This window comes from Astyanax mexicanus, chromosome 25 (assembly GCF_023375975.1).
Source record: "Astyanax mexicanus isolate ESR-SI-001 chromosome 25, AstMex3_surface, whole genome shotgun sequence".
NCBI classification, from domain to species: Eukaryota; Metazoa; Chordata; class Actinopteri; order Characiformes; family Acestrorhamphidae; genus Astyanax; species Astyanax mexicanus.
Window position 1 is genome coordinate 14,108,211 of NC_064432.1, and position 12,461 is coordinate 14,120,671.

The 12,461-nt window shown below is 37.7% G+C and overlaps 1 protein-coding gene across 1 annotated transcript in view; it reads left to right on the forward strand.

Annotated features, from left to right (window-relative positions):
* The window catches only part of jag1b (jagged canonical Notch ligand 1b), a 63,006-nt gene that overhangs the window by 18,577 nt on the left and 31,968 nt on the right, over positions 1 to 12,461 (forward strand). The window contains exons 3-6 of the mRNA XM_022667228.2: positions 2,148 to 2,205; positions 4,296 to 4,556; positions 6,736 to 6,796; positions 11,093 to 11,223. Coding sequence (XP_022522949.2) covers positions 2,148 to 2,205; positions 4,296 to 4,556; positions 6,736 to 6,796; positions 11,093 to 11,223 — 511 coding nt within the window. The remainder of the gene's footprint in view (positions 1 to 2,147; positions 2,206 to 4,295; positions 4,557 to 6,735; positions 6,797 to 11,092; positions 11,224 to 12,461) is intronic.

Below are 12,461 nucleotides of genomic sequence, written 5' to 3' on the forward strand. Positions count from 1 at the left end.
CAAATGAAACTTACACTTCATGCTTCCCTCTGCTGAAAACAACTTTTATGGAGACATGGATTTCATTTTCCAGCAGGACTTGGCACACTGCCCACACTGTCAAAAGTACCAATTGGTCTTATATAATATTCTAATTTTCTGAGACACTGATTTTTGTGTTTTTATTAACGCTTTAGATAGATCACACGGTGTGTAATGCATCTATATATTATAACTAATCACTGAAATACTGAATCTTTTCAATTAAATTCTAATGTTTTGAGATGCACTAGTTAGATATTTGATGCAACATATCGATACTGTAATAAGTTATATTGTCTCACCTCTATCCAGTGTTGGATTTAAGTGTTCAGCCTTATTTTACATCTTCAATTGAACATCTAACATCACATTCAGTGTTCAGAGAAGATATGTAAATGATATGCTAATAGCGTCAGCATTCCTCCTCGTTTATAGAAGCTTCTGTTTCAGTTCAGCATAGTCAGTCAGGTACTGAGTCAGAGGTCAAGCTTTAGATCAACAGGAACTCTGTGGAACTAAGCCTGGAGCAGCGGCTGGAGCTCCGCCAGTGTTTATTTTCACAACCCGGATCATTTAAAGAGCTATCTCGGGAATACAAGCTGGATCTGCATGTAGGTTTACAAATTCCACCCATTATAACCAGTATGATCTTTAATTACTCAGTGATTTGATTATGTTTCCAATGAAACACAGTAATCCCCATTAATTAGAACACTTGGATTAGAAGATATTTCAGCATGTCTAAGGTAAAGTTATACCAATTATACCGATTCACAAGGTCTCTGTTTGATTTACAATTCGATTTCAAATTTACTCAGGAATATTTAAGTTACATTTGCAGGTTTTATTGTGTTCAGTTCACTTCTAACCTACCATTATTAAACATATTAGTGTTTACATAAAGAACTAACCCAACGTTAGCTTAGCTTCTCTAAAACTATTATTATATTATATTATATTATTATTGTTTTTGTTTTCGTTTGTTTTAAGGTAACACATAAAACTCTGGGAAGATGCTAATGCTAACTTGTTTGCTAAACAGGAGTGAGATATATTATATATATTATATAATTTTCTGAGACACTGATTTTTAGGTTTTCATTGGCTATAAGTCAATCAACAATAAAATCTACAATAAAATATATAAATGCTTAAAATATATTGATCTGTGTAAAACAGTGTTTACAGGTGCTGTAAATAAGATAATATCTGTAATATCCAGGTAACATTACAAGACTAAATGCAGCAGAAATAGAGTTTCAGCTTGTTGTAATCTGTTTGTATTTTTCAGTGATAGTTCTTAATGTTAACAGATGATATTTAATGTGGAGTAGAATCTGGTATCCTCCCTCAGCTTTGTCTGGATGAACTATTTCCTCATTTTACTTATGTTTCTCCAGTATTATTGCTTTAAATTCCACAAATAATATAAAAGCCAGTCTGTTTCTACTACTTCTACTGTACAGCTCACAGTAACTATACCTTAAATATGGCGACACTCTGCAACTACTCTGCAGATGGGATCGATATCATCTGATTATTTAAATAAAGATAGATTTTAATCAAAAATGTGCTTTTTTAAAACTCACCTTTATTGCATTTGTGATAATACATTACTGACAAAATATGGAATGGTATAGAACGGTATATAATTTACTTACAGTAAAGTTACTCAGAATTCATGTTGGATTTACTTAGAATTTTGCTAAAGCACACTAAAGTTGATTTCTCTTTGATATGTAGCACCATATTAACCCATGCATCTTTCCTTTTGGCTTCTAGCGTCATTTATTTGCATAAAGGGCGTGTTCTTCACCCCTAACCCCCCGTCAGTATGTAGTCTTGCCCACCAGGGCTTCCTTTTCTTGGGTATTGAGTTAGTACCTATTTAAAAAACAGAAACAATGGATTACCAGTATATATACAGTTCTTATACAGCTTAAAGTCACACTTTGCTGTAGAGAAAATGGTAACTTGCTCTCATGGCCTACAACACTTTCGCCAAGGATTCTATGTTATATATAATACTCCATGGGTATTATTTACGGCGTACAGATATACCTGTGTATTTTTTTGGCTTTATGAATCTTCTGATTTTTTTTTTTCTGTTTATTTTTCTCTTACAGAGGTCATACACACTGATCTTGGAGGCCCTGGACCTTCATAATGAAACCGCTGGAGACAGTAAGTTATACTGCTTTGCAATTTCTTTAGCAATTCTGTCCTATAGTTCATATGTTTGGATATTCTGTTCCGGTCATGCAGCTTGCCATCAGCTGCCGGAGTCCTGAGAGAGCACAGTAGGTCTTGCTCTCTCTGGGTTGGTACAGTAAATGGCGCTCTTTCCCCTCATCACTCCTAGAGTGATGTGGATCAGCACCAAGCTGCGTCTGTGAGCTGATGTATCAGAACCGAGTCGCTGCGCTTTTTCCTCCGAGTGCACTGTGATACTATTTGGCAAAAATTTTCAAAAAGAGGCGGAGTCTGACTTCACATGTATCGGAGGAGGCGTGTGCTAGTCTTCTTCACCCTCCTGGTGTTGGAGCATCAGTAGTGATAGGGGAGGATATACAGCTGAGTAGCAGCTGAATGGGTGGAATAATCAATAAAGTGATAAATTGTAAGAAAATGGGGAGGAAAATTGTAATAAATAAATCATTTAAAAAGATTCACTGCATTGCAAAGTGGTATGGTTGTATATTTGCAAGAACCTGGCAATACGATATAAGAATTTCACACTATAGGGCTTCCAATTTAATATAGTGTGCTAAATTGTGACACTGTAAGCAAGGCAGTATTACTGCATCTCAACAAAAAAATATATCTTTGAAAAGTTACTTTATTTCAGTAATTCAGTTGAAAATGTGAAATTAGTATATTATATAGATGTGTTACACATAGAGTGATCTATTTTAAGCATTTATTTATTTTATAGTTGATGATTATGGCTTACAGCCAGTGTCTCAGAAAATTAGAATATTATATAAGACCAATTGGAACTTTTGGCAGTGTGGGCAGTGTGCCAAATCCTGCTGGAAAATGAAATCTGCATCTCCATAAAAGTTGTCATCAGCAGAGGGAAGCATAAAGTGCTGTAAGATTTTGTGGGAAAACAAAACTGCACTGACTTTAGTCTTGATAATAAAACTCAGTGGATCAACACCAGCAGATGACATGTCTCTCCAAATCATCACTGATTGGTGGAAACTTCACACTAGACCTCGAGCAGTTTGGACTGTGTGTCTCTCCACTCTTCCTCCAGACACTGCTGCCTTGATTTACAAATGAAATGTAAAATTTACTGATGATCAGTGATGGTTTGGAGAGACATGTCATCTGCTGGTGTTGATCCACTGTGTTTTATTATCAAGTCTAAAGTCAGTGCAGTTTTGTTTTCCCACAAAATCTTAAAGTGTGTGTGTGTGTGTGTGTGTGTGTGTGTGTGTGTGTGTGTGTGTAGAGATGGTCATGTCCTCATACTTGTGTGTGATGAGTACTGGCAGGTGATGCTGCAGAGCTCCAGCACTGTCTCTGTTTATTATCTGTGACCTCTGCCGGCTCTTACCCAACACAGAGCTACAGTGTTAATGATTCAATAATAAGAAAGAGACTGGATGAAAATGAAAATGGCCTCCCTGGGAGAGTTCCAAGATAAAAAACACTGCTGACCAAAAAGAAACATTAAGATTCATCTCAATTTTACCAGAAAACATTTTGATACTGAACAATTTTTGGGACTTTTGGGTAAATATTCTTTAGACTGACAAGAGAAAACTTAAACATTTTGGAAGGTGTGTCTGGCGTAAAACTATAAAACACATAATTTCTGTAATAGATGGAAGCAGGAATTCTGCTGTTTATCAGAAAATCCTGAAGGAGAAAATCCTCCATCTGTTCCTTAGTGACCTCAAGCTCAGGAGTACTTGGGTTCTGCAGCAGGACAATGACCCAAAGCTCACAAACATGTTCACTGTCTCTAAATGGATTAATAATCTAAATGAAGGGTTTGGAGGGTCTAGTTAAAGTCTGATTGAGATGCTGTGGATGATCTTAAACAGGACGTTTATGCAGGAAAATCCTCCAGTGTGTCTGAATTTAAATAATTCTGTAAAGAAGAGTGGAACTAAATTCCTCCACAGAGATGAGAAAGACTTGATTGCAGTTGTTGCTGCCAAGGGTTTTTATATTTAGGGAGCAAACACTTTTTCACACCACTTTAATATTTAATGTTTATTTCAGTTGAAGAATTAAGAACAGAATGATCTCACCTGCAGGTCTGAGCTCCGGGCGGCTCATTGAGAAGGCGTATCACTCCGGGATGATCAACCCAAACCACTCCTGGCAAAAACTCTCCCACAACGGCCCCGTGGCTCAGTTCGAGTATCAGATCCGGGTCACCTGTGAGGAGCACTACTACGGCTTCAGCTGCAACAAGTTCTGCCGTCCACGAGACGAGTTCTTCGGACATTATACCTGCGACCAGAACGGAAACAAGACCTGTCTGGAGGGATGGACTGGCCCTGAGTGCAACACAGGTGAGATCATTCTCTTTAAAGCCCAGTCTAGACTATTGTGTTGTTTACAGCTCTGGAAAAAATAAAGAGAGCACTTGAGTATTGAGTACTTGCTATTTATAGGTTTATGTTTGAGTAAAACGAATATTGTTGTTTTATTCTATAAACTATGGACAACATTTCGAAAATGTGAAATGGCTGAACTAACAAAAAAGATGCAGAGCTTTCAGATCTCAAATAATGCAAAGAAAACAAGTTCATATTCATAAAGTTTTAAAAGTTCAGAAATCAATATTTGGTGGAATAACCCTGGTTTTTAATCACAGTGTTCATGCATCTTGGCATCATGTTCTCCTCCACCAGTCTTACATACTTACCACGGATAATACACTTTTGGATAACTTTATGCCTTTACTCCTGGTGCACAAAGTCAAGCAGTTCAGCTTGGTTTGATGGCTTGTGATCATCCATCTTCCTCTTGATTATATTCCAGAGGTTTAAATTTTTTTAAGTGGACTCTTATTTTTTCAGAGCTGTATGTTATATATATGCTTGAAAGTTTGTGATAAATATGACCTAAAACAATAAAATGAAAAACAATATGTATTGGAGGAAGAAAAGCAGTGCATTCACTGCATCTGTAAACCATTGTGGTGGTAGTATCATAGTTTGGGGCAGTACGGCTTGTCTTCATTGATGGAACAATAAATGAATTCCAATTAAATCAGAAAATTCTAAAGTAAAATATCAGAACATCTGTTCATGAACTGACTCTCTAGAGCAGGTGGATCATGCAGCTGGACAACGACCCTAATCACAGAAGTCGTTCTACTAAAGAATGATTAAAGAAGAATAAGGTTAATGTTTTGGAATTGGGCCAAGTTAAAGTCCTGATCTTAATCTAATGTAAATGTTGTGGGCGGAGCTGAAGTGATCAGTTAATGTGAGGAAATCCACCAACATCTCAGAGTTGAAGCTGTTCTGTACGGAGGAATGGAGTTAAAGTTCCTCCAGAACTCCTCTACAGATACCGGAAACATTTAGTTCAGTTATTACTGTTAAAAGGAGGAAAATCACCCCAGATACCGAAAACAAAGATTTACATACTTTTACCCTTAAAAATATGTAATATTGGATCATTTTGCTCAATACGTTTTGTCTCATTTGTTTTAACTGGGTTCTCTTTAAATCTGATGATGTTTTAGATCATATTTATGCAGAAATATAGAAAATTCTAAAAAGTTTACAAACTTCTCAGCACCACTGTATTTGATAAACTTTATACTTTATAATAGTAATAATGCCACACTTGGCAGAGTTGCAGTTATTGTATAGTGCCACTCAAAAGTAGATCAATACTTTGAAGAAAAACATATTGAATTATTTAATAAACTGTAAAAAAGTGTTAAACAAACCAGAATATCTTTTATATTTTACATTCCCCAAAGTAGATCCTCTTGCTTAGATGCTTAGATTTTCTCAGTCAGCTTTATGAGGTAGAGTCACCTGGAATTCAGGCTTTCAGTTAACAGCTGTGCTGAACTCATCAAGAGTTAATTACTTGAATTTCTTGTCTCTTAATGTGTTTGAGAGCATCAGCTGTAAAGTATAATATACTATTCTAATACTCAACTAAGTCAATCTAAAAAAAATCAAGAACTTTGAGAGTATCCTCAAGAGCAGTCAATGCAAAGAGCTTCAAAAACACTATGATAGAACTGGCACTCATCAGGACCGCCCAAGGAAAGGAAGAGCGAGAGTTTCATCAGAGTTTCCAGCCTCAGAAACCACAAGTTAACAAACAGCTCCCAAGATAAGAGCATCTAAAAGCTTCTTCACAGAGTATTTTGGTTTGTTTAACACTTTTAAGTTACTACATGAGTTTTAATGTGTTCCTCTATAGTGTGGAAGACTCCGGTACTTGGGTCTGGCGTGTGAGATAATGACGTAAAGCTCCAGCCAGTGGAGAGCGCTGAGGTTAATGTGCCTCAAAGCTTGACGACAGGCCTCAAATTAGACTGGGTCTGAAAGCGCTCTGTGGGTGGATTAGGAATTTGATAGATACCCCCGTACATTCCTCAGCGTTCCTCAGCATTCCCGAGGGCTCGAGGGAACGGCGAGGAGGACGGACGGACGGACCGCAGACTCTCTCTCTCTCTCTCTAACTCTGAAACACTGTTCCTCCTCTGTTTCTCCTCAGCGATCTGCAGGCAGGGCTGCAGTGTGGAGCACGGGTCCTGTAAGCTACCTGGAGACTGCAAGTGAGTGTCTGTATCCTCCTCAGTACGGTACAGTAAGCGCTCTGGGAGGAGGGGGTTCTCTCTCTGTGATTTTATTGTTGGTGCTCTTGGCCAAGCCGCTCAGATACTTGACATTATGAGCTTGTGAGTAACTGAAGCCGGGGTGGAGAGCGGGAGCAGAAACAGTGCCGGCACACAGCCTCGTCCCCCAGCCGCCGGCTCTGAGCCCAGATCATCTCCAGTTCTCTTCTCTTCTCTTCTCTTCTCTTCTCTTCTCTTCTCTTCTCTTCTCTTCTGCCCTTTTCTAGTCTACAAGAGAAGAGAATAGATGAAAATATGAGAGAATAGATTAGAACAAAATAGAAGTGAGGAGTATGGATTAGAAAAGAATAGAAAAGAAGAAAATACATTCGAAGAAAAGAGTAGAGAGCAGAATACAATAGATGAGAATAGAAGAGAATTAAAGGGAAGAGAATAGAACACAAGATAAGAGAATATAATAGAATAGAAGAAATTTGAAGAGAAGAGAAGAAAATAGAAAAGAAGAAAAAAAGAATAGAAAAAAATTGAAGAGAAGAGAAGAAAATAGAACAGAAGAAAAGAGAAGAGAATAGTAGAGAAAAGAAGAGAAGAGTATGGAAGAAAATAGAATAGAAATGAATAGAAGAAAACATAATAGAAGAGAAGATATGAAAATAGAACACAAGAGAATAGAAAAGAATAGAATAGGTAAGAGAAGAAGAGGAAAGAAGAGAAGATAATAAAATTAAAGAGAAGAGAATAGAACAGAAGAAAAGAGGACAGAATAGAATAGAAACGAGTAGAAAAAAAGAGAATTGATTAGAAGAGGAAAGAATAGAAGAGAAGTAAATAGAATAGATGAGAATAGAACAGAAAACAATTTAAGAGAAGAGAATAGAAAAGAAAAGAAGAGTAGATAAGAAAATAGAATAGAAGAAAATATCAGAGAATAGAAGAGATACAAAGAGAGGAGAAGAGATTAGAATATTAGAGAAGAGAAGGGAACATAATTGGATAGAAGAGAAGATACAGAACTAGAGAACAGAAGAGAATAGAAGAGAATAGAAGAGAAGACAATAGAAGATAAGAGAATAAAAGAGAACAAAATTGAAAAGAGAAGAGAATAGAATAAAAGAGCAGAAAATATAACAGAAGATAAGAGAAGAGAATAGAAGAGAAGAAAGAGAAGCGAAGAGAATAAATTAGAATAGAAGAGAAGAGTAATAAGAAGTGATGGGGTATGGAAATGGTGTAAAAGACTACAGCATCAGTAAAACTGTACTGTAAAAATGCAGGCAAGCGAACAAAACAGTGCCACTGGCTAAATTCAATTCAATTCAATATCAAGGGATGCAGTTAATATCGTCGTTAACAGCTGTTCAGTTCAAACCCTGCGCTAGATTTTTCCAGAACTGTCCAAAGTTTAAAAAACTTTACCCAGCCTCTCAAACCAATCAGTGTAGTGTAAATGTGAGGGCCTGTAGACCAAGCCCGTGTCCTACCGCACCCTGACCCGTCTCTGAGAGTTCACTGAGAGAAAAGGAAGTGAGACCGAGCCGCTGACCGGAAATATCAGGGTCTTTTTTTTCCCTTTCGCACTTTTCTCATGCTCGCATTTAAGAATAGCGCTCTTTAATCAGAGAGCGAGCTTCACTTAACCAGCCTGTTTATTTATACAGCTGAGCCTCTTAGCCTCAGGCTAACTGTCTTTCCCCCCAGAGGGCACTCTGTTTTCCCACCGCAGAGTTCTCCGAGAACCAGTATCTCATCAGAGCATTCCATAAACGCTTCTCTACATTTCCACACACTACGAGAAGATCTGTTCAATCACAGAACTGACCTACAACACGGCATCACAGCACTGTCACTGCGGAGTTTCAGACAACTTATATATATATATTTAAACATCCCCTGAGTACTGATTTCATTCACCTGTGAATTATTACTCCTTTCTATACTGTTTATAAACCTTTCTGTTCGCCAGGTCACTTTGCGAAGTATTGCCACTTCGATTATTTGGATCCTCTGGGACTTTTGCTTTAAGAGAATGCTGGTAATCAGTTGTTTATAGTTTAGTACTGTACAGTATAAACTATGGAATATAGGTCCAATAAAAGAGACAGAAAGGACCATTTTTTTTATTTTTAACAGCTCCTATATTAAATAAGAGCATATACTGTAATGTGTTATTGTCACACATTTAGGAATTTATCCTAATCCGCTATAAAAACTCTCTTTTAGAAGACTTAGTCACATGCAGTCCTCCAGGTTTCTTACTCATCTTCCCCTGAGTACTGATTTCATTCACCTGTGACTTATTACTCATGTACTCTTTATAAGCCATTGCGTTTGCTTTGTCACTTTGTGAAGTATTGCCAACTGTCATAGTCTGCCTGTTTTGTTTGGATCTTACGGTTCTTTGACTTTTGCTTTTGGAGAATGCTGGTAATCAATTGATTAGAGTTTAGTACTATGGAGTTAAATTTTGGTTATTGCGACCTGTTTTAGAGACAAAATGAGACAGAACGTACGTATCCACCATTTTTAAAATACACAGTTTTTCTGTTAGAAATTATGTGAATATAATTTGTTATTGTCACATATTGAGGTCCTCTTCAATCCCCTTACTGCCCATAATAACCCCCTATAATCCCTCTTTTTCTGGAATGACACCAGTCCGCCTGTTCTCTCTTACTCATCTTCCCCTGAGGACCGATTTCATTCACCTGTGATTTATTACTCCTTTGTGTACTGTATATAAACCTTTGTGTTCACCATTTAATTTTGCGAAGTTTTGCCAACTGTCATTACGATCTCTGTTCTGGTTCTCTCAGGCTTGGTTTTGCTCTTTGGTTTTGTTTGCCTAGTTTGTTTAGATTATCTGGCATCTCCAAAATATGGGATCGGGACTCGGTATCGGCAGATACTCAAAATCATGTGATTGGGACATCCAGTTTGTGCTTGAGCTTACAGAGGATTATATTATTGTAGTAGATTTCACATGTTTTGTCTCCACTTCCTCCTTCCTTCCCATCTTTAACCCTGAATGTCACCCCCGTCTCCCCATCTGGGAATACGCATCGCTGAGCTGCCCGGACTGTCCCCGAGCCCAGAAACCGCTCTCAGACGGGGGGAAGGCGTCTGCGCCGCAGGCTAATATTAGCATGGCTACAGGCCCCGGAGGAGCTCTAAACGCTGCTGTTTGTTGTTTGCCTGGTTTGGCACTAAATAGTTCAGAGACCAGCAGAAGCTGTCAGCCTTTTGTTTCCCCCCAGTGAACCGTGGCCGTGTTTTCAGTCTGTTTTCTGAAAGGGAAGCTGTAAAACTTCTATGGATGTCTTGGAATAATACAGCTCGGCTTGTGGTGTGAGAAATGCTGAAAAGCTCCCAGAGAGCAGTTTTTCTGGGATTCTTTTACAGCAGGATCGTCACATGGAGCTCTTTAGGACGTACTGTGACTTCCTTTTTCCCTCAGTTACATCAAAACAGGACTGCCAAATGCTTTAGCTTTTAAGTGGGGGTGTACGCTCGAGATAGCAATGAACGTCTGACTGTTGTTTACAAACAGAATTACAGGATTATTACCAGCATTTAACATTTTTAATTATTTTGTTCTCTCACTCACCTTCCCCTGAGTACTGATTTCATTCACCTGTGATTCATCACTCCGTTGTGTACTGTACATAAACCGTTATGTTCACCATGTCACTCTGCAAAGTATTGCCAACTGTCATAGATGCATATCATTACGTTCTCAGTTCTGGTTTTCTCACGCTTGGTTTTGCCCTTTGGTTTTGTCAGCCTTTAAAGGATGCTTCAGTTCTTGTAAACTTGTTAAAATCATTAAAAATCAAATTGCAATCATGCAATGCCGTTTAACAGATAAACAACTTGTTTCACTTAATTCAGTACTAGATCTAGATTAACTTTGCTGTTGCATGTTTTTATTTTGACTAGTTTGTTTAAAAACTCCAGCTTATTTTGAAAAGGTCAGGGGTCCTGATCAGTAACTATTATGTATGCACACCTTTGGACAAATTCTAATTATCAATTTTTTTCAAGCTTTTAAAACTAAAACTATTGTAAATATAGTTTATTTTATTATAATTCGAATATAATATTGATTATTTAATTTACATTTAAATGCACATTATTAAGAGCTTAGTCTTGAGAAGAAGATAATGTTTAATATTTTTATATATATTTTTTTTGACACTGCAAGTTTATATGCATATGTGTGAATTAATGATTGACTATTGTTTGTATGTGTGTGTGTGTGTGTGTGTGTGTGTGTAGCTGTCTGTACGGCTGGCAGGGTCTGTACTGTGATAAGTGCATCCCGCACCCCGGCTGTGTTCACGGCACGTGTGTGGAGCCCTGGCAGTGCCTCTGCGATATCAACTGGGGCGGGCAGCTCTGTGATAAAGGTACTCAGTTTTACTATCATTCTGTTGCTATGGAAACAATAAAATCTGTGTTTTTATCTTTGTTGTAATTTTGTATATATGTTACAGTGTAAATTGATATAAACCAGTAGATCTTTTTACTGTGTTTTTCACAAAACAATCTACGTGGGATGAACCGCTAGCTGCTAGCACACTGGGTTGCCGCAACCGGTTAGCGGCTAATGCTAATGCTGATGCATGGAGAAATTTCACTAAAAAAAACTCACCCTTAGACAAAATATTGGAAATCGAATCTTTAAATAAACGGAAGTGTTTTACTCACCTAAATAAACAGTTTTCAGGAGAGAAATCTGTGTAGATTAACATCCCGCACTCTAACTTTAAAAGAGTGTGATGAAGTAGGCTATACCCCTCTTCATCACCATAAAGACTATATCACTTACCTGTGTACACTCATGCTCAGCCTGTTGAGACAAAAGGGTACTACACGTAACTCAAAACCTTTTACTTACCTGGGTGAGTCCATCCTTGCAGAAGAGAGGGGGAGTGTGTACCTGTAAAAGAAAGGGAAGAAATGTGAATGTGTATTTTATATGTACATTGAAACTCGTACAGATTTCAGCACTTACAAACTGATTAGAGTTTGCTACTATTATTATTATTATTATTAATATTGTTGTTCTTATTATATCATAGTACCATGTACTTGGTGTATCATTACCCGGTTCTACCCGTGTGAGAAATGGTATGTTCATGGGAGGGGTTAATGGTATAAAAGGTGTACTGGATCTATGAGTAAGGGTGGGGGGGCAGATAGTTCGGGATATCAGCCATGAAAAGAAGCTCTATACGACTGTATAGGAGATAGACCTTATTCTCTGCGTGAAGAGATTATTTTGTGTTTGTTTACTTTTCGTTTTCTTTTCTCGTCAAGTACGTACGCCTGTAAATTTGTAAATATTAGTGTTGGTGTGTAAATAAACGGTGTCGGATAAACTGTACCTCCTTGTTGCCATGGTTACTGGCCCTGCTTCTGAGCGCTCGCCCTACACTACCCATAAAGTTTCGTTCTGTCCTTGCTGGATATGAATGCGCTTTATCACAAAGAGTTTTTTTTTTTTTTTAAGAATTACAGTTCTGTTTACTTAAGTGTTTCCCTATTAGAAGGAAAACATGGAGACACCCTTTTCTCACTTTGATTTTGGCATCCTTACTAGTGTCGCTTAATGTGCCTTAAAATCGTGCGGACTATTTTTTTA